Source organism: Garra rufa, chromosome 19 (assembly GCF_049309525.1).
Source record: "Garra rufa chromosome 19, GarRuf1.0, whole genome shotgun sequence".
Taxonomy (NCBI): domain Eukaryota; kingdom Metazoa; phylum Chordata; class Actinopteri; order Cypriniformes; family Cyprinidae; genus Garra; species Garra rufa.
The window spans coordinates 12,976,236-13,003,559 of record NC_133379.1 but is presented as its reverse complement, the minus strand read 5'-3'; the positions used below and the strand labels follow the sequence as shown (position 1 = coordinate 13,003,559).

Sequence of the window (27,324 nt, the reverse complement as noted above, 5' to 3'; positions counted from 1 at the left end):
TCTTGTTTTCTGTTTGAAATTAGATTTTTTTGCTTACCCCATTGGCAGATTATTTTGCTTGTTCTAAGCAAAAACTCACTTAGTTATGACTGAAAACAAGACAAATCATTTTTACTCGACTAGAAAATCCTTCTTGATTTAAGAATTTTTAGCTGTTTTGGCTGAAAGACAAGAAAAGCATTTTTTGCAGTGTAGAGAACCTTCTTTTGCCACTAAAAACCTTTTGTGAAACAGAAAGGTTCTAAAGATGTTAAAGGTTCTTTATGGAATCATTATGGACAAAAAATGGCATCGTGAAGCTCCTTAATTTTTAAGAGTGTATCATATTCACCTTCAAGCACTCTTCAAGCTTCTGTGAAGTAACCTATAAATTGTGTATTACTAATGATGTCTCATCTCATCTAAATTGCTGCCGAAGGGTTAGGCTATGCATGCATTTTAAATGAATGTACCTGGATGGTTTTTCCCTTTTGACCTAATATGTCACGTTGTGTCGATGAGTGGAAATAATTCTCAGCTAGATACGTCATGTTTCCATGCATGTCAATGGAAGTGCATTCTTGTTAATCTTGATGTTTCCATTCTTGGCGTTTCTGACATAGTTACACAACTCATGCATTACACTTATTTGCTGCAGATGTCTCTGTCTGATCCTCCTGATATCATACCTGTGCCAAAGCCACGATCAAGATATTTACTAGCAGGTGTAGGACAGCTGGTATCTAGTGAAAGGTGAGCATGTTCAGCTGTTAATTGAATAAATCACAAAACAAGATACCTTCTTTGATACACTGTAAAAAAAACTCTTTGTTGAGTCAACGTACCATAATTTGTTACCTGGCTGCCTTAAAATGTTAAACAAAAAAAGTTGACTAATCTTTTTTGAGTTGACTAAACTTAAATTTGTAAGGCAGCCAGGTACCAAATTATTTTAAGTTGACTCAACAAATATTTTTTTATAGTGTGGGTAAGTTACCTGGCTGCCTTAATCATTTTAAATAGAATCAACTCAAATATCTAAGTTGTCTCTTAATACAAATTAACATTTCAACTTGACTAAAGTTATCTAAGCTGATTGAACTTCAAATTTGAAGGCAGTAGGATAGCAAATTATTTTAAGTTGAGTCAACAAATTGTTGTTTTTTACAGTGCAGCATTTAAATTTAAATAAAAAAATTTGTTAAGTCAACTCAAATATATAAAATTTGTCTCTTAATACAACTTAACATTTCAACTTGACTAAACTTATTTAAGCTGATTTAACTTAAAATTTGAAGGCAGCATGGTAACAAATAATTTTAAGTTGACTCAACAAATTGTTGTTTTTTTACAGTGCATCTTTTAAATTAAAAGTTTTTTGTTATGTCAACTCAAATATCTAAGTTATCTCTTAATACTACTTAACATTTCAACTTGACTAAACTTATTTAAGCTGATTTAACTTAATTTGAAGGCAGCAGGGTAACAAATAATTTTAAGTTGACTCAACAAATTGTGTTGTTCTTGTTGTTTTTTTACAGTGCAGCTTTTAAATTAAAAAAAATTGTTAAGTCAACTCAAATATCTAAGTTGTCTCTTAATACAACTTAACATTTCAACTTGACTAAACGTATTTAAGCTTATTTAACTTAAAATTTGAAGGCAGCAGGGTAACAAATAATTTTAAGTTGACTCCACAAATTGTGTTGTTTTTTTACAGTGCAGCTTTTAAATTTACATTTAATTTTTCTGATTGAACTTAATTACTAAACTTATTTAAGCTGATTGAACTTAATTACTAAACTTATTTAAGCTGATTGAACTTAATTACTAAACTTATTTAAGCTGATTGAACGTAAAATTTGAGTTTATTCAACAAATTGTGTGTTTGTTTTTTTACAGTCTAGAATAAAGAAAGACATTTAAAGGAACAAAGGATTTAGATTTTTTAACAGGATTTACTTAGTTGTTTTTTATTTTGGGAAACTCAAAACACTTACTATACTCAAATATTTTACAGAAATGGTCAGTTGACTTGTCCAGATGTTACGGCTGATACACAAACGAAATCTGAAGGTATTTTTATTATGGTTTTTTTTTTTTTTTTTTTTTTTTTTGCAAAAATGTTGTTTATATATATCAGTAAGAAATGTATCCTAGCATCTGTTTTCCTCCATGTTATCCCAGAATGCAGTGTACCTAAGTGTATTTTTTCTCTTTTATATTGGAAATGTAATAATATAATATTTAAAGTTTGTACAGAAAGTGACCACCCCTTTTAGAATATTTCCATTTTTTGTATCCTTATAAAAGTTTGAAATGAGAAACATATTAACGTCTACTTTTACACAGATGAACCACAATATCCAAGTTGAACAACAAAAATTAAATGCAATGAATATGAAATAGAGAATATGTTTAATAGGAGAAATAATAGGTAGTGGCTTTTTATTGAGCATTAGTTTACTACATTGTTATTTGAGTAAGTAAATCCAAGCTAAAGCAAGACCATTTTTGCCACTCTCAGATAGAATTTGTCATTTGTGGAGCGCATAAAATGTGAATAAAAATGCTCATGGTGTAATTTTAGTTTTAAATCGAATGGCCACATTGTGCACCTTTTATCTGAGTAATCAAAATGGTTAAATCAAACATGTTTTTAACTGTCTGAAATGTCCATGCTAAAGTTTTAAACATATTTCATTATATTTTCATCCACAATGATGTAAAGGAATTCAAGAGTATTTTTATTGTAATGTGTGAATTCAAAAGAATTTTGTCCATGCATCAGACACTGATACTGTATTCTTTAGCTTGCTTAAAAGTTTGCAATTATAAGGTTTGCAAGTGTAAAACGGTATTTTAGTTACATTTTTTTTTTTAGCATTTTCTTCCTTTCACTTGCATATGGTCACTTGCATTATGTATATAAAAAAAGTCAGGCTAAACAGCCTTTACTGTGTTTATGATGTATGCTAAATCACGTAAAGGAAACGTTCAGCCACAAATATAAGTGTCGTCATCATTTGGTTACCTGAAAAAACAAGTACACTTTAGCATATTTTTAAAAATAGTATTTGGGTCATTCTACAGAAATGTCCAATTTTGGTATGGCAAGATGTCTTTTGACATTTAAGCTTAGACCACATTATTAGATCCCCTTTTGACTTCATGAGTACATGTAATTGACAGCTTAGTTAAAAAAAATCTTTGTTTTTGACCTCAAAATAAAGCAATTTCCCTCTGTACAACACATGGCTGTGGGGACGAGCAGTTTTGTGGTGTTTGGAATTCTTCATGATAATTAAAAAACAATTATTGCCACATTAATGGCTCAAGAAGGTGTACTTGTTCAAATATTTATGTATATGTATTTTTTGTTTAGATTAGGGACAGGAAAATTGACAATTCCTTAGAATGACCCATTTAGTACAGAAATCATATACTTTAAAAAATTATACTCATGTGCAAGTGCTTTAAAATGTTAGTCAACACATCAAAATAAGTGTGCGTCTTTAGAGCATGACAAAAGATTATACAAAATTATTAAACTGTACTTGTAAAAAATTTTAATTTGACATTATTCAAGAGAATAGTTTTTAAAATTGTATTATTATCAAGAAATAGTTCTGAAAATGTCTTTATATACACCAAAGTGACCCGTTATGTGTTAATAGTATATTATATGAAAGTACTTTTTAAATATATTAAGCGCATTTCTTTGCATGCAGTGTAGTTGACCAGATGCTATCGAGCTTATATATTGAATATATACACAATACATATATAAAACATCATTGAAGTGTGTAAAAGTTGTCAATATTACTATTAAAGTCAGTGTTCATTATTGTGCTTCAAGTTGCATTTTACTAGGCTTGTGACCCAACATGGCAACTGAACAAATTCAAGACAAAGTTTTAATATAATGTGTGAATATTAAAGAATTTTGTCCTTGCATTAGATACTAATAATGTATTCTTGGCATTGCTTAAAAGTAAGTACACTTTAGCGTATTTTAAAAAGAGCATTTGGGTCATTCTACAGAAATGTCCACTTCTTTGGCAAGATGTCTTAAAATTAATTTATTTTTTCTAACACTTAAACCACATTATTAGATTCCCTTTTGAGTTCATGAATACATAAAATTGACAGCTTTTTTTAATTATCTTTTTTTGCGCAATTATTCAAAGACCACATGTACCATTTTTTTCCACTGGTGTTACCTTCTTTCGCAATATTAAAGGTTTTTATGAAATATTATTTTTCAATTTTATTTCAGCCCATGTATTGAAGAGTTACAGAACAATAATGAAAATGCAAGAAATAAGGAGATTACGTTTTATTTATTTAATGTAACACAGATGTAAAAACACAGAAAACCAGTACCACAACTGCGTTTTATCTAACATTTCAACATTGACACATTATTAGATTCCCTTTTGACTTCATGAGTACACAATTAATCTTTTAATCTTTTGCAATTATTTAAAGACCACATGTACTATTTTTTGCATACACCTAAGTGACCTGTTATGCATTAATATTATATTATCTGAAAGTACTTTTTTTAAAATATACTTTTAAGATTTGAAGTACACTACAAGCCCATATACAGTATAATTAAGCACACTTCTTTGCATGCAGTGTAGCTTATATATTGAATATATACACAATAACTATATAAAACACCATTGAAATGTGTAAAAGTTACTCAATATTACTTTTTTTACTTTTACTTTTCTGCATTTGGCTTTGGAAAGACATTAATATGTGAGATGATGGTTTTTAGTGAACCGTTCTTTTTATAATGGTTTGGGTGTTTGTCACTTTGTCTTAAAAAGACATCTACTGCTCACAACCACAAAAAGACAAACCCTTATGAAAGCTGATTGTCTTTTTTTTTTTACTAGAAACTGAAATCAAACATGAGATCATTGTGGATGATTTAATTAGACAGCGGCGTTCCATCTCTGCACCCCCTGATCCTCAAGATGTTAAAATCAACTGCAATGAAACACTTCGATCGACAAGACCGCTCTCCATGTATACCAATTCATCTCCAGATGCAGAAAGAACTGCTGATTCAGTGTTTTATGACAATTGTCCTGTGACTCCAGACTTGCTCAGTAATGATCAGCACAATTCAGACCAAGCAAGGTAACGCATTGGTACCATTTCCCTTTTAACTGTGATTTTATTTAGCATGCTTGTTCGACAAAATTATTAGACTTTGGTTACTACTGTTTTTATGTTCTTTCTTGTAGTTTCACAGAAAAGGCGATTGATGTTCAGAAAGAAATTTGCACCAATGGAGAGATCCATCAAGTTGCCAAATCACAGGATCCTCAGAATCAACCTGACAATAAACCACGGTACAATATAATTACACCTCAGAAAGTGATCATGTTTCATATGTTTAAAATAGTTTCACTCATGTTTATGCAAATAACTTTTGAATCGTAAGGCACAGAATCAAATTTCCTCTGAATCCTTGGCTCAGGCTGAGTCAAATGAACGTCAAAATAAAAAATCGTAGGTTTAGTTTTTTCTATTTTCTATTTAACTTGTTTTTATAAAGCCTACCTTTTCGATACTCGTCCTAGACGGTTTGTCTGATTTTCTCCAAAATTGGCTCAGATCATTTGTAGAACATGTTGGAAAAATTTTAATGGAATTCATGTTGATTAGTCAAACCGTTCTCGAATAGCGCACAAAGTCTACGAAAAGCAAAAATGGATGTGAGACTATATCTCCGCAACGGTTTGGTGTATTGAGACCAAATTTGGTGTGTGTTATAACAAGCATGACCTAAGAAGACCTGCAGTGTTTCATTGCAATGGCACCTAATGGTCAGGAGATACGGAAAATTGATAATTTTGCTTATAACTGCTGAATGGCTTGGCTAAAATCTCAAAACTGGTCTTGTTGGTTTCAGAGGGGCATTCCAAGTTGAACAATACCAAATGTTCGAATGTCAGCCATTTTTAAATTTTGTCAAAAAAAAAATCAATATTTTATGAACGCATTGACGTATCTTGACGCATTGACAAACTTCCTTTCCACTAATTAGATTTATGTTGAAAACCTACTTTTTTTTTACTTGTTCTAGACCGTTCCTGCGATTTTCACCAAAACTGAGTCAAATCAATTATCACACTCTGACAAAAAGTTATGGATTTCAGGTTGATAGATGAAACCATTTTCGTACAGCATCGCTACAAATTTTAGGCTTGATGCCAAAATGACTGAGACTTTATCTCTGCAAAGCTTTGACATAAAGACACCAAACTTTATATGTGCCTTTGTCACCTCACACTAAACACACCTAATCGATCTCATAACAGTAACACCTACTGGTCGACAGTGATAGATACTGTTTTTATGTTCTTCCTTGTAGTTTCACAGAAAAGGCGATTGATGTTCAGAAAGAAATTTGCACCAATGGAGAGATCCATCAAGTTGCCAAATCACAGGATTCTCAGAATCAACCTGACAATAAACCATGGTACAATTTAATTACACTTCAGAAAGTGATCATGTGTTATATGATTAAAATAGTTTCACTCATGTTTATGCAATTAACTTTTAAACTGTATGGCACAGAATCAATTTTTTTCATGCCGAGTCACCAAAATGTAAAATGTAAAAATCGTAAGGTTTAATTTTATTTCTATTTTCCATTTTCTATTTAATTTGTTTCTATTATTAATTGTTCATAAAGCCTACTTTTTCGAACTTGTCTTAGATGGTTTGTCTGCTTTTCTCCAAAATTGGCTCAGATCATCTGTAGACCATGCTGGAAAAGAGTAATGGAATTCAAGTTGATTAGTCAAACCGTTCTCGAATAGTGTGCAAACAAATTCTACCAAAAGCATGCAAAATGGACTTAAGGCTCTATCTCCGCAATGGTTTGCCGTAGTGAGACCAAACTTGGTGTGTGTTATAAGAAGCATGACTTGAGGAGACCTGCAGTGTTTCGTCGCAGTGCCACCTAGTGGTCAGGAGATACAAAAAATTGCTATTTTTGCTTATAACTGCTGAATGGCTGGGCTAAAAGTCTCAAAACTGGTCTTGTTAGATTCAGAGGGGAATTCCAAGGTAAATGATACCAAATGTTCCCATGTCAGCCATTTTGAATTTTGTCAAAAAATGCAATATTTTAGGAACGCATTGACGTATCTTGGCACATTGGCAAACTTCCTGTCCGCTATTTAGATTTATGTTGAAAACCTACTTTTTCGAACTTATCCTAGACCGTTCCTGCGATTTTCACCCAAATTGAGTCAGATCAATTATCACACTGTGCTGACAAAAAGTTATGGATTTCAGGTTGATAAATGAAACCGTTTTCGTACAGCATCGCTACAAATTTTAGGCTTGATGCCAAAATGACTGTGGCTTTATCTCTGCAAAGCTTTGACATAAAGACACCAAACTTTATGTGTGCCATTGTCACCTCACACAGAACACACCTCATCGATCTCATAACAGCAACACCTACTGGTCGACAGTGATAAATACTGTTTTTATGTTCTTTCTTGTAGTTTCACAGAAAAGGCGATTGATGTTCAGAAAGACATTTTCACCAATGGAGAGATCCATCAATTTGCCAAATTACAGGATCCTGAGAACAAACCTGACAAACCCAATAATCCATGGTACAATATAATTACACCTCAGAAAGTGATCATGTCTCATATGATTAAAATTGTTTCACTCATGTTTATGCAAATAACTTTTAAACTGTAAGGCACAGAATCAAATTTTTTTTAAATCCTTGGCTCATGCCAAGTCAAATGAACACTAAAATGTAAAAATCGTAAGGTTTAATTGTTTTGATATATATTCTATTTTCTATTTAATTTGTTTCTATTTATAATAGTTCATAAAGCCTACTTTTTCAAACTTGTTTTCGACGGTTTGTCTGATTTTCTCTAAAATTGGCTCAGATCATCTTCAGACCATGCTGGAAAAAAATTATGGAATTCAAGTTGATTAGACAAACCGTTTTCGAAAAACGCACAAACAAATTCTATGAAAAGCACACAACGATGGATGTGAGGCTATATCTCCGTAACGTAGTATTGGCGTATTGAGACCAAACTTGGTGTGTGTTACAACAAGCATGACCTGAGGAGACCTGCAGTGTTTCGTCGCAGTGCCATCTAGTGGTCAGGAGATACGCAAAATACTATTTTTGCTTATAACTACTGAATGGCTTGGCTAAAAGTCTCAAAACTGGTCTTGTTAGATTCAGAGGGGTATTCCAAGTTGAACGATATCAAATGTTCCCATGTCAGCCATTTTGAATTTAGTCAAAAAATGCTATATTTTCTAAAGGCATTGACGTATCTTGACACATTGACAAACTTCCTGTCTGCTATTTTGGTTAATGTTGAAAACCTACTTTTTATGTTCATCCTTGTAGTTTCACAGAAAAGGCGATTGATGTTCAGAAAGAAATTTGCACCAATGGGGAAATCCATCAAGTTGCCAAATCACAGGATCCTCAAAACAAACCTGACAAACACAATAATCCACGGTACAATATAATTTCACCTCAGAAAGTGATCATGTATTATATGATTAAAATAGTTTCACTCATGTTTATGAAAATAACTTTTGAACCGTAAGGCACAGAATCAAATTTCTTCTGAATCCTTGGCTAATGGCGAGTCAAATGAACACTAAAATTTAAAAATCGTAAGGTTTAATTTTTTTTTCTCTATTTTTCTATTTTCTATTTAATTTTGTTTTTATTGTTAATTGTTCGCAAAGCCCACCTTTTTGAACTCGTCCTAGATGGTTTGTCTGATTTTCTCCAAAATTGGCTCAGGTCATCTTCAGACCATGCTGGCAAAAAGTTATGGAATTTAAGTTGATTAGTCAAACTGTTCTTAAATAGCGCACAAAAAAAAAATTTCTACGAAAAGCATGCAAAAATGGATGTGAGGCTATATCTCCGCAACGGTTTGGCGTATCGAGACCAAACTTGGTGTGTGTTATAACAAGCATGACCTGAGGAGACCTGCAGAGTTTCGTCGCAGTGCCATCTAGTGGTCAGGAGATACGCAAAATGGATATTTTTGCTTATAACTACTGAATGGTTTGGCTAAAAGTCTCAAAACTCATTAGATTCAGAGGGGCATTCCAAGTTGAACGATACCAAATGTTCCCATGTCAGCCATTTTGAATTTAGTCAAAAAATGCTATATTTTATGAACGCATTGACGTATCTTGGTGCATTGACAAACTTCCTGTCCGCTATTTAGATTTATGTTGAAATCATACTTCTTCAAACTCGTCCTAGACTGTTTCTACAATTTTCACCAAAATCGAGTCAGATCATCTTCAGACTGTGCTGACAAAACGTTATGGATTTCAGGTTGATAGATCATTAAACCATTTTCATACAGCTCCGTTACAAATTTTAGGGTTGATTCCAAAATGACTGTGGCTTTATCTCTGCAAAGCTTTGACATGATGACACTAAACTTTATGTGTGCCTTTGTCACCTCACACAGAAAACACCTAATCGATCTCATAACAGCAACACCTACTGGTCGACAGTGATAAATACTGTTTTTATGTTCTTTCTTGTAGTTTCACAGAAAAGGCGATTGATGTTCAGATAGAAATTTGCACCAATGGAGAGATCCATCAAGTTGCCAAATCACAGGATCCTCAGAACAAATCTGACAAACACAATAAACCACGGTACAATATAATTACACCTCAGAAAGTGATCATGTCTCATATGATTAAAATGTCATGTACCAAGGTCATAAATCAGATTTTTTTATACCATTACACTCTTAAAAATAAAGGTGCTTTAAAAGGTTGCCATAGAAGAACGATTTTTGATTCCACAAAGAACCATTCAGTCAAAGGTTCTTTAAATAGCCATCGTTTTCTTTTCTTTTTAATATCTGAAGAACCTTCTTTCGCCACAAAGAACATTTTGTGAAACAGAAAGTTTCTTTAGATGTTAAAGGTTCTTTATGGAACTATTTAGACAAACAGGGTTTTTCTATGGCATCATGAAGCACCTTTATTTTTATGAGTGCATGACAATAAAATAATAATTCACCCAATAATGAAAATTTGCATTCTCAGGCTATTCTAAAGTTTGTTTCTTCATCATTTTTGGAGAAAAGTCACCAATGGATCCTCAGAAGTGAATGGGTGCCATCAGAATGAGAGTCCAAACATCTGATAAAAACATCACAATAATCTGCAAGTAACCACACCACTCCAGTCCATCAGTTAACATTTTGAGAATACAAAAGCGAAACAAATCCATCATTATCCAACTATAATACAAGTCCATAATTCATAATAATGCTTCCTTGAGTGAAAAAGTGATCTGGTCGGAATCAGGAGAGAAATCTGCACAGATCAAGCAGTCAAAACAGTTCTAAACAAATAAAGAAATATTTTGATGTGAGAGAATAGATTTGTTTCTTACAAACACAGATTTCCACTTTCTAAAATAGACTGGAGTGGTGTGGATTATTGTGATGTTTTTATCAGATGTTTGGACTCTTGTTCTGATGGCACCCATTCACTGCAGAGGATCCATTGGTGAGCAAGTGATGGAATGATGCATTTCTACTTCTGATGAAGAAACAAACTCATCTACATCTTGGATGGCCTGATGAATGACCTGTAACAAAGTGCATAGTCACTGGCAAGATCTTAAAATATCTTGAATTCTTGATCTGCAGGGCTGCAACTATTCGCGTGAGCAGGAAGAAGCAGACACTAACAGCACCGCGCCAGAAATCCGACAAGTCTCAGAGTGAGTGTGCGGTGGCACAATCCAGCTGGCTCGACGTATGGAAGGGACGCAAGTAACTACTGCTATACTATCCCAGAAAACTGCTAAATTAAATAATGCATTTCATGAAATATTATGAATAGTACATTATCAAGCATCTGTGCATAAAAAAATGTGAACAAATATTGTGCCTTTTCACACCAAATATGTTGTAAAACAGTAAGATGAAATGCAGACCTGTAGTCCAAAAACTCAGACAGATAAATATATTGGCTTAATGAACTAGCTGAATTTATACTGCGACACCTATTTTGATGTGTTGACATAAAGCACATGTAAAGTACTTGATTAAAGGTTAACCATAGTGTATTATTTGATATTCCATTTAAATTAAGTATATTTCAAAGAGAATAGAAGCAATTGTGAAATTATATGTAAAGATGTACTCAAGTCCTAAATAAGCACTCTTAAGTTAAACTAGTTAGGGGCCAAGCATTGAAGCACCTGTTGTATCCATTGGCGTTCTTCTTATTCTTTTGTTTCTTCCGCTATTGAGTCTATGGCCGCCCATATAACTGCTTGTAGAGAAGTTGTAAAATTTGGCACACTGATAGGGGACAGTCTAAAATGTCACCATAGCAAATTTGGAGTCTCTATCTCAAACTCTCTAGCGCCACCACTTGTCCAAATGTGTAAAAATCATAAGGTTTAGTTTTTTTTATTTTTGTTTATAAATCCAACTTTTTTCGAACTTGTCCTAGATGGTTTGTCTGATTTTCTTCAAAATTGGCACAGATCATCTTCAGGCCTTTCTGGCAAAAAGTTATGGAATTCAAGTTGATTAGTCAAACCGTTCTTGAATAGCATGCAAACAAATTCTGCCAAAAGCATGCAAAAATGGATGTGAGGCTATATCTCCGCAACGGTTTGGCGTATTGAGACCAAACTTGGTGTGTGTTATAACAAGAATGACCTGAAAAGACCTGCAGTGTTTCACCACTCATGACTTATTTCTCCTTCTTTGTGCTTGGCCCCGTAATTGCTGCTTGCAACCAGATTTTGTAATATATTTTCATTTAATAATATGCATTTAAGTGTTTAAAAAAATTACATCCTGTTTGCACAAGTTGAAGTTATATTGAAATTACATAAAAGGATGTATTTAAGTCCCAATTAAGTATGTCAAAAATATCAATAATCACTAATAAGTTTAAATAATTGCATTTAAATGTAAACTTTAATATGCACTGTTCATGTAATTACACATTACATGCAATTAAGTGTCTTCAAACTTTAATTTTGCATAGGTACTTTTTATATTCCAATGTGAACATCTTTTTCACCAGGGATATAATGCAAAAAATAAGATCAAATAGTTTTGTTGTAATTAGAGTCATATTGAGCTCTTGCTAAATAGTGGAATAAAAATCTTTAATGCAGTTTTTAGTTTATGAGTATCAGACACGTTCCAAAGTTCACACACAACACATTTGACAAAAATAGTATCACTTCAGTGTTTACTTCTGGTGTGACTGGTTCTATAGGAATCTGTTGTTTTCATTTAAAGTCTTTGTGCTTAACAATATCGTTTGGTGTGAAAGGGCCTTTAGGAGACCATTATAACCCTGCAGGGAACAAACTGTAGGGAGTGCAAACAAAAGAAAAGAAAAGGTATTTGTGTTCAATTTGTATGTGTTTTGTAGGCATAATGTTCTGTGGGCCACTCTTGATGGACATCTCATGTCAATGTGGAAAAAACGCACAGTGAGTCGTCTCACAATGGCTAATATAATATAATATTTCAACTACCTATTTTATAACCACATTTTTAATGTGCACCAGGACAAGTTCACAGAATATGTGTTTCACGTGACAAGCATCACCAACATACGTGAACAGGAACAAGGACGCTTCTCCATCTATTTACAGAAGAAGCACTTTGAGTTCATGGCTCACAGTGATGGTAGGAAACTGGAAATTGTCATTTCTTGATTGAATAGGTTTTCAAAAAAAAAAATTCTGTTAATTTACTTACCCTTAGGCCATCCAGGTTGTAAGTGATTTTCTTTCTTTAGTAGAACAGTAAAGAAGATTTCTAGCTGAAACCATGATCCTTGGTGATTCATAAAATGCAAGTCAGCAATTACCATCATTCGAGAGTCAAAAAAACATATTAGGCAATGCAAAATTGCTACTATCCTGATGATAAACGGAGGTCTTATGAAATGAAACAGTCGAATGTGCAAGAAACTGAACATTATTTACAACATTCCCTTACGAAAAAGAAGTTTATTCAAGTGTAGCTTTTTAGTTTATTCAAACTAAAAAGAGAAAAGCATACTTTCAGTCTACTTTCTATGTACTTCTCAGAAATGTGCTTTATATACATTACATATATACATATATAAATTACATTTAAGTATATTTGACTTATACTTAGAAAAAAGTCTAAGTATATTTGAGCTCTACTTGTGCTCTGAGAATCTGTGTTTTCATTTTTATATGCTATGGACGCTATTACACATCTTCTGAACAGAATTTCCAAAACATAAGTGAAGAAGAAACCGAAACAACAGATGCAAACTAGTTGTTTACTCAAAGTTTACTATGGTTATACTTAAAGTTATAAAAAAAAGAAAAACAGAAAAGTATACACAAATACAAATCCCTTAAGAAAATTAACCATGGTTTTACTATAGTAAAAGTGTAGTATAATTTTGTAATACTTTAGTGATAATACTTAGCATGTGCTTCGCTTTATTTTTGCTATTTTTATCAGTATATTTTTATTTATCTATTTCTCTTTTTTTGTTTCAAATAGAAGATCTCTAATTGAAGTCTTGAAAATCAGAAAAGTAGTGCTTGAAAAGTCATTGAAAGTCCTGGAATTTGATTTTACAGTATCTGTACAAACCATGATCCACAGACTAGATCAACTGCAAGTAGAAAAATAAAACAAACCAGCAGAGTACAAAGCACACAAGGAGAATATATAAGAAAGTAAATGAGGAGGGTAAGGAGCGAGGACAGGTGGGGTAAATGAACCAGTAATCGGGTAACAAGAAGGACAGGGTCAAGTCTAAGATGAACAGAAAAGCACAAAGAAAACAAAACAAAACAAAAAGCCAACAACATGACAAGAAAAGACAAAACAGCACAAGGCAAACAAACCTTCATCCACCAAGGCACTTAAATTCAGGACCCCACCACTGACATATCATCCGCAGCCACGGGGATTCATTTTACATGCCTGTATTTTCTTATTTTGACTCTCAAGTGATGGTAGCCATTGATTTTTATAAATCACAAATGGGTTCAAATGACCACAGGTTCAGGTAAAAATCTTCTTTACTGTTCTACTGAAGAAAAAGTTGTGTGTTTTCCACCAACTGGCAACCCAGACTGTCGAAATACTATTGGGTAAACTACTAGTGGGCGGAGTCACACAGACCAAAACAAAAACAGACATTCAGACATGGAACGCACATTTCGAAGTGAAATACCTGGCTGTAGCATTTTTTAGAGAAACAATTAAATGAACTGAGCATAATTCATAAATATTCATGACTTTCAGCTCTGTCCTGTGATTGTGTTGTATTGTAGCTGTGCGGGAGGCCTGGTTGAATTCTCTGTACGCGGCTCGTGGCAGGGAACCGATCACTGCACCCAAACAACATGGATCGCTAATCATGAAAGACCCGCGGAAAAAGGTGTACACTGCTATCCGTGAATACCACCTTTGGATTTACAGCAGTAAAGAGGTGTGGAAAACTGCTTACTAAAGACGAATTCAAGAGATCAGTCATGATCAGAATTGTCCGGAACGCAGTTTTCGACTGTTTTTTACAACGTTTACTAAGCCAGTTTGTGGCCCCCTTTACACCATTTACTTGCTTTCCATATCCAGATTTGAAAACAGATCGCATTTAAATCCTCATTCCGATACATTTTTCTACAATTTTATATCGTCCACTTATAATGTTACCAAGATTTTTACACCAAAACACATCAATTTAGAAAAAACAGGCTATTTTCTGATTTTGATCTACTCTTTTTCAGGAAGTTTTGAGTTCTGAAGCTTACAGGTTGTTTTTATAGGACAATGACCTCTTACATGTCAAAAGATCAAGGGAAATTAGATTGTTGAAGGACCCCTTAAACCCATAACTATGTCTGTAATGACAACTCTCTGAAAAGTTTAGCATGGTAATAGATGTGACAGTGTTAATGAATTTGGCCTTGGTGGAATAGATCTGCTACACTGCTGCTGCTGTTGGTCATTGCTGTAGTTGTAGATTATTGCTGCTGCTGCAAGTACAGAACTTGCTACAACTTGTATGCATATGTATACGCCATATGCTTTGGCAGATCTATACAGGTGGAGCTGGGGAAGGTGGAGGGTTTCAGAGGAACTTTGAAGGTGCACTGCAGAATGCCCAAGTGAATGCTACCAGCCATTTAAATAGCTGCAAGCTGCAAGCTCATTGGTTGCGTACACAACATGAACCAATCAGCTTGTGCCAAGTCGTATAACTCTGTGATATCATCAGTTACATTAACAACCCATCAGCCTGCGTCATCTAGAGTTTCATGGCAGAACTAAGTATATTGTTTAATAGCATGGAGCAACAAATGCCTGTTAAGTGTGTTGAGACTATGAGCAAAAAACTACTTCAAACGTTGCATATGCCAAACTTAAACAAATGACCATGCATGTTTTTTCATTTTGACTAGTTATCGACAAGGTATGTTTGCAAATTATACTTGTTTGAATTTAACAGGACTTCAATGTAGGTCTTGGCATGATGTGCGTGTCTATGAATATAGCATCTGTGAAGGCGACGGGTCGTCATAGCTTCAGTCTCATTACTCCATACAGGGCCTTCAAGTGAGTGACTTCTTTTCTTATTTCTTACAGGCACATTTCTGTGCTCTACATGCTTTGTTTTCCTTAGGTCGTAAAGTAACCTGATAGGTTTGTTCAGTTTCTCTGCAGACTCTGCTAAGGAGTTGGGCGTGTGGCTGGAGAGTCTGAATAAAGTGATCCGCAGCGCTCTGTCCTACAGCGAGGTGGCACATCGACTCTGGTCGAGTCCCTGTAATAAAGTTTGTGCCGACTGTGGTGCTGCCAACCCTGAGTGGGCATCAGTGAACCTGCTGGTAGTCATCTGTGAGGCCTGCGCAGGTGCACATCGATCCATGGGCAGCAACAGGTCCAAAGTGCGAGGTCTTAAACTAGATAATAAGGTTTGGACAGAGCCTTTACTTCAGGTGAGTTCTGTCATGATATTATGATATAATATGGCTAGTTTAATTTTCTACTTACTTTACAGTGCTTTGAAAAGTTGCGCTTTCAATATTTAAACAGCTTGGAAATTAATTATTTTTAACTTCATAAGTCTCAACATATAATTCATAAGCCCCAACTACCTTCTTTTTTTAGCAGCTTTGGCAGCTCCTTTGAGTTTAGTATTATGGATTTTGAGGTTCATATGAGGTGTTGATTTGTCCTCAATTTTTACATATTACAATAGCATCCATGAATAAAACAAAATGAACATCAACTTCAGTGACATTGCATTCTTTCCCCTTACCCAATTTATCCATCCATTTTCCACTGCTTATCTGGGACCGGGTCACAGTGGCAGCGGGCTGAGTAAGGACACCTAGGGGGATTTAGGGGGATCCCAAGGTGCTCGCAGGCCAGCCGAGAGATATAATCTCACCAGCGTGTCCTGGGTCTGCCCCGGCATATGCCCAAAACACCTCCACCCAGAAGACATCCTTGAGGCATCCTTACTAGATACCCAAACAACCTCAACTGGCTTCTTTCAATGTGGCTCTACTCCTGGATGTCCAAGCTTTGCACCCTGTCCCTTAGGGTCAATTCAGACACCCTGTGGAGAAAACTAATTTTAGCCACTTGTACCCATGATCTCACTCTTTCAGTCATGACCCTAGGTGAGGGTTGGAACATACATTGACTGGTAAATCAAGAGCTTCACCTGTAGGCTTAGCTCTCTCTTCACTATGACTGCATGGTCCAATGACCACATGATTGCTACTGGCTGTCAGTCTCATGCTCCAGCCTACCCTTACTCATGAACACGACCCTCTATTGGGGAAGCAACTCACTCCCTACCTGGAGTGGGCAATCCACCCTTTTCTGACTGAGAACCATGGCCTCAGATTTGAAGTTGCTGACCGTCATTCCCGCAGCCTCAGGACTCGGCCGCAAACTGCCAAAGTAAGCCCAAATTTTGTTGCCTAACCCAGCCCAAGCAGAAATGCAACCCCAAGGCCGCCAAACAGGACACCCTCTGTCCCTTTGGCTCTCCATGAATGTAAAGTATTGATGACAAGGGACAGAGTTCAGCACTCTGGGAACAAGCTTGACTTTCTGCCAAGGACGTAAACACATCTTTCACACCAGTTGTAAAGAGACCGGATAGCATGCATTGGTGAACCTGGCACCCGCACATGCGACCTGCACAAGCGATCCCAGTGAACATGGTCATAAGCCTTCTTCCAAATCAACAAAACACATGCAGACTGGATAAGCAAACTCCCATACCCCCTCCAGAACTCATGGCAGGGTAAAAAGATAGTCCTCTGTTCCACCTTGGGGATGGAATCCTCCTTCAGCTGAGATTCGACAATTAGTTGGATTGTCCTTTCTAGTGCTCTGGCATAGGCTTTCCCAGATAGCCTGAAGAGTATGATTCCTCCTGTCTGCCAATTACCAGGCACTGTTTCAGATTCTCATGCAAGTGTGTAAAAACCAAGACAGCCCAACTTCTTCCAAGGCCTTCAGCATCTCAGTGTGAATCTTGTCCACCCCTGGTGCCTTGCCACTTTGAAGCTTTTTGACTACCTTTCACTTCTTTCACCAAGGAAATGGTCCAGAATTCCCTGAGACATCCAACCCTGTCTCAACTTGTGAGAGCATGTCCTCTGGGTTGAGAAGATCCTCAAAGTGTTCCTTCCACCTCCAGACTACATTCCCAGGTCAGCAAGTCCCGTCACAACTTTCAATAGCCTGGACCAGTCCATGCTTTCCCTGTCTCAACCATCTGTTGGTTTGCCAGAACCTATTTGAGGCTGAGCAAAAGTCCTTCCCCATGGCTTCTTTAATCTCCTCCCACACCCAAGCTTTTGATTCCCTGACCATTGTAGCTGCAGTCCATTTAGCTTGCTGATACCTATCGACAAAAGCAGGAGACCTACAAGTCAGCCAGACCTGAAAGGCCTCTTTCTGCTTTATGTCCTCCCTCACCACTGGTGTCCACCAGCATGTTCTTGGTTTGCTCTGTGACTGTTGCTAACAACCTTCCAGCCACAGCTCACAGCAGCTTCTTCCACAATAGAGGCTTTATACAGGGCCTACTTGAAGTCCATATCCCCAGCCTTCCCTGGGATTAAGGAAGAGCTTCTCTGGAGATGGGAGTTGAAAATATTCTAGACCGGATCCAAAGTAAGCCCAATTTTTGTTGCCTAACCCAGCACAATGAATCCATCAGGATGCCATCATCTGCAAAAAGCAGAGATGCTACCCTAAGACTGCCAAACAGGACACCCTCTGTTCCTCTGGCTCTCCATGAATGTAAAAGATGGATGACAAGGGACAGACCTGGCAGAGTCCACCACTCACTGGGAACAAACTTGACTTACTGCCAAGGACGCAAACACAGCTTTCACACCGGTTGTATAGAGACCGGATAGCATGCATTGGAGAACTCAGCACCCTATACTCCTGGAGCGACCAACACAAGCTATCCCAGGCAACTTGGTCATAAGCCTTCTTCCAAATCAACAAAACACATGTACAGTAGACTGGATAAGCAAACTCCCATGCCTCCTCCAGAACTCATGGCAGGGTAAAAAGCTAGTCCTCTGTTCCACCTTCGGGATGGAATCCACAATGTTCCTCCTCCAGCTGAGGTTTGACAATTGGTTGGATTCTTCTTTCCAGTGATCTGGCATAGGCTTTCCCAGATATCCTGAAGAGTATGATTCCTCTATAATTTGAACACATCCACTGGTCCTCTTTTTTAAAAAAAGGAACCATCACTGTATGCCAATCACTAGGCACTGTCTCAGATTCCCACGCAAGTGTGTAAGAACCAAGACAGCCCAACTTCATCCAAGGCCTTCAGCATCTCAGGGTAACTCTCGTCCACCCCTGGCCCCCTTACCACTGTAGCTGCAGTCCATCTAGCCTGCTGATACCTGTCGGCAAAACCAGGAGTCCCACAAGTCAGCCAGACCTTAAAGGACTCCTTCTGCCTGATGTCCTCCCTTACCACTGGTGTCCACTAACATGTACTTGGTTTGCATCGTGAAAGTTGCCAACCACCTTCCAGCTGTAGGTCACAGCAGCTGCTTCCACAATGGAGGCTTTGTACAGGGCCCACCAACCTTCCCTGGGAGTAAGGAGATCTCTAGTGATGGGAGTTGAAAATATTCCAGTCAGACATTCCAAGTTAACACTCACTATTTGCTTGGGATTCCTGGGTCTGTCCAGCAGCCTCCCCCACCATCTTATCCAACTCACCACCATGTGGTGATTATTTGACAGCTCTGCTCCTCTCTTTACCTGAGTATCCAGAACACACGGCCACAGTTTGATGATACAACAAAGTTGATCAAAGACCTTTGGACTAAGGTGGTCTGGTACCAAATACACTTACGAACCATCTTGGTGTTTGCTATGGACAGTCCATTCTGAGGACAGAAGTCCGATTTGGGTTCAGATAAGGCAGGCCATTCCTCTCAATCACCCTCCTCCAGGTTTCCCTGTCATCCCCAACATGAGTGTTTGGCCAGCAGAATTATGGAGTCCCAGATTGTAGCCTTTCCAGGGCTCCACGCAGGACATCGATTCATAAGCACAGAACACAGTCAGAGCCTTCCCCCACATGACGCAAAGTCGTATATATACACCTGTGCATAGAGTGAGGTAATGCTCAACCTCCAACACTAACTCTGGCTCCTTCCCCACAAGAGAGGTCAAATTCCATGTGCCAAAAGCTAGTTTTCACAACCAAGGTTGTACATCAAAACAAGTCCCCTACGTTTCCCTTGGCAGGTGGTGAGCACACAAGGAGATGGCCCCTATTATTTTTTCAGGCTGAGCCCATAGGCCAGAGCCTGGCCACCAGGAAGGGTCCCAGTATCCCTTTTCCTGGCAGGGTCTCACTATCCTGACTCTTGTGTACCATAGGGAATTATGGGGGGATCACTCTTTGTCTGGCCCCTCACCTGGAAAAAGTTTGCCTAGGTAGACCAGTTGTCAAAACAATGCTATTTTAGTTTCATTGAGATACTAGTTTTTGTAAGCATTTTTTAATTCGATTTTATTTCTGATTTAATGTTAATTTTAAAGTATTTGTTGTGCTTTTGAATGCTTTTGTGTTTTTAAATATATAGTTTTAGCTGTAATTTAGTTACTATAATAATCCTGGAGCAAAATACGGTGTGGTAATATATATTTACAATAACATCTCAGTAATTAGTGTTTTAGGGTGTCATAACAGTTAATAATAGTCTTTTTACTAATAGCCTCTTGTTTAATTACACTATTGTGACACTATTATCTTCAAATTTGCTTCATATTATAATCTGATGTCATTTGACGAACTTTGCACTGTTATTTAACTGAACCGACTCGAGCTGAATAACACTATTGTGACGCTATTGTCTCTGAATTTGTTTCATATCATATTTTGATGTCATTTGATGAACTTTGCACTGTTATTTAACTGATCTCAAGCTACATAATGACACTATTGTCTTCTGCTTTATAGCAGATCTGAGTTTGCCTCATAACTAATGAACTTTGTAACATTCACACGGTCAGTGAACTAAAATGAAACAAAATTGAATTAAACTGAGCAGAATAATGTCACTAAAGAGCTGCTTTACAGCTGAAATTGTATTTAATATCTGAAAAACTATGCAACATACTGTTATTTTCTTGTTTCTAACCGTGAATCTGCTTTAAAACCAAAGTGTGACGTAACAACCAATGCATATGCTTCATGTTTTCAGTTGTTTGTGCTGTATGGCAATAAAGCTGCCAGCAACATTTGGGGTCACAACATCCCTCCGACGGAGCAGATCGGCCCTGTTGCCTCTCCAGATCAGAGGCTGGAGTTTATCCTCGCCAAATACCACAAAGGACTTTACCGGAAAGCTCACCCACTCGCCGCAAGCCAGAAACTGCTTGACCAGGTCAGCATGTGATCAAAGGACCCTGCCAGTTTATTAGTTTTACACCTATGCCATGCTGATCCATGTGTTGTGTTCTCTGGTGCTCCTCAGAGGTTGCGTGAGGTGGTTTGTGGTCGTAATGTGGAGGAGACACTGTCTCTGCTGTGCTCTGGAGCGAGAGTCTCATGCAGCACAGCAGATCCTGAGCTTCGCTCTGCCATCAGCGTGGCTGAGAGCGCTGGACAGGCCCTGCAGATTGAACTACTACGACATAACGAGTTTGTAGGTTAGTTGAGTCCTGATCAGAGCAAATTCAATTCATATTCCTAACAAGTGCTTATTTACCTCCTAATATTTTTAGTGGCCCTTTTTAAACATGTCCAGGTCTGTTTTTGTAAAGCCATACACATAATTGTGAATTGTGACAATTTTCATGACAATTAAGTGTGCTTATAGTGTAAAAATCAATCTGAGGTTCAGCTAATGACATTTAATATCAATTTAAACTACAATGCAATTTAATTTAATTATAAATGACATGCACTTAAGTATGATAGCTCTTTTCTGCCACTGAATAAAAAATAAAAAAGGTTATTGTGACTTGTCACAATTCTGACTTTTTTCTGAGAATTGCGTGTTATAAACTCACAATTCTGAGAAATAAAGTCAGAATTGCAGGATATATACTCACAATTCTGAGAAATAAAGTCAGAATTGCATGATATAAACTCACAATTCTGAGAAATAAAGTCAGAATTGCATTATATGAAGTCAAAATTGCATGATATAAACTCACAATTCTGAGAAATAAAGTCAGAATTGCATGATATATACTCACAATTCTGAGAAATAAAGTCAGAGTTGCATTATATAAAGTCAGAATTGCATGATATAAACTCACAATTCTGAGAAATAAAGTCAGAATTGCATGATATATACTCACAATTCTGAGAAATAAAGTCAGAATTGCATGATATAAACTCACAATTCTGAGAAATAAAGTCAGAATTGCATTATATGAAGTCAGAATTGCATGATATAAACTCACAATTCTGAGAAATAAAGTCAGAGTTGCATTATATAAAGTCAGAATTGCATGATATATACTCACAATTCTGAGAAATAAAGTCAGAATTGCATGATATAAACTCACAATTCTGAGAAATAAAGTCAGAATTGCATTATATGAAGTCAGAATTGCATGATATAAACTCACAATTCTGAGAAATAAAGTCAGAATTGCATGATATAAACTCACAATTCTGAGAAATAAAGTCAGAATTGCATGATATAAACTCACAATTCTGAGAAATAAAGTCAGAATTGCATGATACAAGCTCACAATTCTGAGAAATAAAGTCAGAGTTGCATGATATAAACTTGCAATTCTAAGAAATAATCACAATTGCATGATATAAAGTCGGAATTGCATGATATAAAGTCGGAATTGCATGATGTAAAGTCAGAAATCCAAGATAGCTATAAACTCACAATTCTGAGAAATAAAGTCAGAGTTGCATGATATAAACTTGCAGTTCTAAGAAATAATCACAATTGCATGATATAAAGTCGGAATTGCATGATGTAAAGTCAGAAATCCAAGATAGCTATAAACTCACAATTCTGAGAAATAAAGTCAGAGTTGCATGATATAAACTTGCAGTTCTAAGAAATAATCACAATTGCATGATATAAAGTCGGAATTGCATGATGTAAAGTCAGAAATCCAAGATAGCTATAAACTCACAATTCTGAGAAATAAAGTCAGAATTGCATTATATAAAGTCAGAATTGCATGATATAAACTCACAATTCTGAGAAATAAAGTCAGAATTGCATGATATAAACTCACAATTCTGAGAAATAAAGTCAGAATTGCATTATATGAAGTCAGAATTGCATGATATAAACTCACAATTCTGAGAAATAAAGTCAGAGTTGCATTATATAAAGTCAGAATTGCATGATATAAACTCACAATTCTGAGAAATAAAGTCAGAGTTGCATTATATAAAGTCAGAATTGCATGATATAAACTCACAATTCTGAGAAATAAAGTCAGAATTGCATGATATATACTCACAATTCTGAGAAATAAAGTCAGAGTTGCATGATATAAACTTGCAATTCTAAGAAATAATCACAATTGCATGATATAAAGTCGGAATTGCATGATATAAAGTCGGAATTGCATGATGTAAAGTCAGAAATCCAAGATAGCTATAAACTCACAATTCTGAGAAATAAAGTCAGAGTTGCATGATATAAACTTGCAGTTCTAAGAAATAATCACAATTGCATGATATAAAGTCGGAATTGCATGATGTAAAGTCAGAAATCCAAGATAGCTATAAACTCACAATTCTGAGAAATAAAGTCAGAATTGCATTATATAAAGTCAGAATTGCATGATATAAACTCACAATTCTGAGAAATAAAGTCAGAATTGCATGATATAAACTCACAATTCTGAGAAATAAAGTCAGAATTGCATTATATGAAGTCAGAATTGCATGATATAAACTCACAATTCTGAGAAATAAAGTCAGAGTTGCATTATATAAAGTCAGAATTGCATGATATAAACTCACAATTCTGAGAAATAAAGTCAGAGTTGCATTATATAAAGTCAGAATTGCATGATATAAACTCACAATTCTGAGAAATAAAGTCAGAATTGCATGATATATACTCACAATTCTGAGAAATAAAGTCAGAGTTGCATTATATAAAGTCAGAACTGCATGATATAAACTCACAATTCTGAGAAATAAAGTCAGAATTGCATGATATATACTCACAATTCTGAGAAATAAAGTCAGAATTGCATGATATAAACTCACAATTCTGAGAAATAAAGTCAGAATTGCATTATATGAAGTCAGAATTGCATGATATAAACTCACAATTCTGAGAAATAAAGTCAGAATTGCATGATATAAACTCACAATTCTGAGAAATAAAGTCAGAATTGCATGATATAAACTCACAATTCTGAGAAATAAAGTCAGAATTGCATGATATAAACTCACAATTCTGAGAAATAAAGTCAGAATTGCATTATATGAAGTCAGAATTGCATGATATAAACTCACAATTCTGAGAAATAAAGTCAGAATTGCATGATATAAACTCACAATTCTGAGAAATAAAGTCAGAATTGCATGATATAAACTCACAATTCTGAGAAATAAAGTCAGAATTGCATGATATAAACTCACAATTCTGAGAAATAAAGTCAGAGTTGCATGATATAAACTTGCAATTCTAAGAAATAATCACAATTGCATGATATAAAGTCGGAATTGCATGATATAAAGTCGGAATTGCATGATGTAAAGTCAGAAATCCAAGATAGCTATAAACTCACAATTCTGAGAAATAAAGTCAGAATTGCATTATATAAAGTCAGAATTGCATGATATAAACTCACAATTCTGAGAAATAAAGTCAGAATTGCATGATATAAACTCACAATTCTGAGAAATAAAGTCAGAATTGCATTATATAAGGTCAGAATTGCATGATATAAACTCACAATTCTGAGAAATAAAGTCAGAGTTGCATTATATAAAGTCAGAATTGCATGATATCAACTCACAATTCTGAGAAATAAAGTCAGAGTTGCATGATATAAACTCACAATTCTGAGAAATAAAGTCAGAGTTGCATGATATAAAGTCAGAATTGCATGATATAAACTCACAATTCTGAGAAATAAAGTCAGAGTTGCATGATATAAACTTGCAGTTCTAAGAAATAATCACAATTGCATGATATAAAGTCGGAATTGCATGATGTAAAGTCAGAAATCCAAGATAGCTATAAACTCACAATTCTGAGAAATAAAGTCAGAATTGCATTATATAAAGTCAGAATTGCATGATATAAACTCACAATTCTGAGAAATAAAGTCAGAGTTGCATTATATAAAGTCAGAATTGCATGATATAAACTCACAATTCTGAGAAATAAAGTCAGAATTGCATGATATAAACTCACAATTCTGAGAAATAAAGTCAGAATTGCATGATATAAACTCAATTCTGAGAAATAAAGTCAGAATTGCATTATATGAAGTCAGAATTGCATGATATAAACTCACAATTCTGAGAAATAAAGTCAGAATTGCATGATATAAACTCACAATTCTGAGAAATAAAGTCAGAATTGCATGATATAAACTCACAATTCTGAGAAATAAAGTCAGAGTTGCATGATATAAACTTGCAATTCTAAGAAATAATCACAATTGCATGATATAAAGTCGGAATTGCATGATATAAAGTCGGAATTGCATGATGTAAAGTCAGAAATCCAAGATAGCTATAAACTCACAATTCTGAGAAATAAAGTCAGAATTGCATTATATAAAGTCAGAATTGCATGATATAAACTCACAATTCTGAGAAATAAAGTCAGAATTGCATGATATAAACTCACAATTCTGAGAAATAAAGTCAGAATTGCATTATATAAGGTCAGAATTGCATGATATAAACTCACAATTCTGAGAAATAAAGTCAGAGTTGCATTATATAAAGTCAGAATTGCATGATATCAACTCACAATTCTGAGAAATAAAGTCAGAGTTGCATGATATAAACTCACAATTCTGAGAAATAAAGTCAGAGTTGCATGATATAAAGTCAGAATTGCATGATATAAACTCACAATTCTGAGAAATAAAGTCAGAGTTGCATGATATAAACTTGCAGTTCTAAGAAATAATCACAATTGCATGATATAAAGTCGGAATTGCATGATGTAAAGTCAGAAATCCAAGATAGCTATAAACTCACAATTCTGAGAAATAAAGTCAGAATTGCATTATATAAAGTCAGAATTGCATGATATAAACTCACAATTCTGAGAAATAAAGTCAGAGTTGCATTATATAAAGTCAGAATTGCATGATATCAACTCACAATTCTGAGAAATAAAGTCAGAATTGCATGATATAAACTTGCAATTCTAAGAAATAATCACAATTGCATGATATAAAGTCGGAAATCCAAGATAGCTATAAACTCACAATTCTGAGAAATGAATTTAGAATTGTGTGATATAAACTTGCAATTCTGTGATCATATCAGTCTTTTTTCTCCTCAGAACTGGAGTTTATACCTTGCAATTCTGACTTTAATTGTTGCATTTGTGAGTCTATAACCAACAATTCTGACTTTAATTGTTGCATTTGTGAGTCTATAACCAACAATTCTGACTTTAATTGTTGCATTTGTGAGTCTATAACCAACAATTCTGACTTTATAACGTGCAATTGTGCGTTTATATTTCACAGTTCTGAGAAAAAGAGTCAGAATTGCGAATTAATGATGCAATTGCGAGAAAAAAGTCAGAATTGTGAGATAAAAAGTTACAATCACCTTTTTTATTTTTTATTCAGTTGCGTAAACGGACTTCTATTCTTAAGTGCATTAAATTCATGGTACTTAAGTATATTATTTTAAGGTATATTCATAAGTCTACTCATTTTTTTTAAGTGACCTGGGTATGTTTAAGTGCAATTGATTCTTTTGTTCTTATAAGTTCTTATGTTTTTCCTGTTGAATTGAGGATTGTTTTTAACTCTTTTTGCTCTGTTTTAAAGAGGCACCTGACTTTGAGCAAATAAGACCTGCAGAGGAGCAGATAGGTAAATTGCAGATCCCTCAACAACACACCTGTCCTGTCTGTTTCATCAAGCTACTTCTTTTAAAATGATGATGCTGCTATATCATTCATGTTTTTTCTTTGTCTTTTTCACATGTGTAGAGGAGCTCCATGGAAAGCTTGATGAGGAGCGTTTCTTGTTCTCGCAGGAGAATGAGTCTGCGGCATGTGATGTGCTGGATTTGAAAGAGGTCATCTCAGTGTTCGACTGCTCTGCAGGGTAAGAATATGACGCAATATCTGCCAGTGAAACAACATATGACCTCCTTCACTATCTAAAAGTTAGGATAGCATTAATGCAGCCATGCATTAGCGATATTAACATATTGTGTATTTTAGGGCTATGAATTAATGTTTCAGTTAAGTTCATTATTAACTTATAAACTATAATGCAACAGCTGATTCACATAATAATGCTTTGGACTGTAAGTCAGCACTAGCTTATGTTAAATGAAAATTTTCTTCTAAAGCCAGTTTTCGCAATGTCAACTTTCAATGATAATGTTCATTTGGGAGCTTTTTGCAGGAGATATATTGACATTGACATTTTTTATGAAATCACCTCAAAATATCTTGTGTAAAAGAAATACACTACCAGTCAAACGTTATTGAACAGTAAGATTTTTTATGTTTTTTAAAGAAGTCTCTTCTGCTCACCAAGACTGCATTTATTTGATCCA

The 27,324-nt window shown here is 35.3% G+C and overlaps 1 protein-coding gene across 1 annotated transcript in view; it reads left to right on the top strand.

Moving 5' to 3' along the window:
- Positions 1-27,324, top strand: part of LOC141291965 (arf-GAP with Rho-GAP domain, ANK repeat and PH domain-containing protein 1) — a 49,853-nt gene that overhangs the window by 1,817 nt on the left and 20,712 nt on the right. The window contains exons 2-19 of the mRNA XM_073823954.1: positions 638-732; positions 2,000-2,055; positions 4,890-5,136; positions 5,244-5,351; positions 6,377-6,484; positions 7,524-7,637; positions 8,408-8,521; positions 9,583-9,696; positions 10,707-10,832; positions 12,463-12,523; positions 12,602-12,722; positions 14,363-14,520; positions 15,541-15,647; positions 15,745-16,030; positions 20,810-20,992; positions 21,083-21,257; positions 26,583-26,627; positions 26,747-26,864. Of these exons, the coding sequence (XP_073680055.1) occupies positions 638-732; positions 2,000-2,055; positions 4,890-5,136; positions 5,244-5,351; positions 6,377-6,484; positions 7,524-7,637; positions 8,408-8,521; positions 9,583-9,696; positions 10,707-10,832; positions 12,463-12,523; positions 12,602-12,722; positions 14,363-14,520; positions 15,541-15,647; positions 15,745-16,030; positions 20,810-20,992; positions 21,083-21,257; positions 26,583-26,627; positions 26,747-26,864 (2,336 nt within the window). The remainder of the gene's footprint in view (positions 1-637; positions 733-1,999; positions 2,056-4,889; positions 5,137-5,243; positions 5,352-6,376; positions 6,485-7,523; positions 7,638-8,407; positions 8,522-9,582; positions 9,697-10,706; positions 10,833-12,462; positions 12,524-12,601; positions 12,723-14,362; positions 14,521-15,540; positions 15,648-15,744; positions 16,031-20,809; positions 20,993-21,082; positions 21,258-26,582; positions 26,628-26,746; positions 26,865-27,324) is intronic.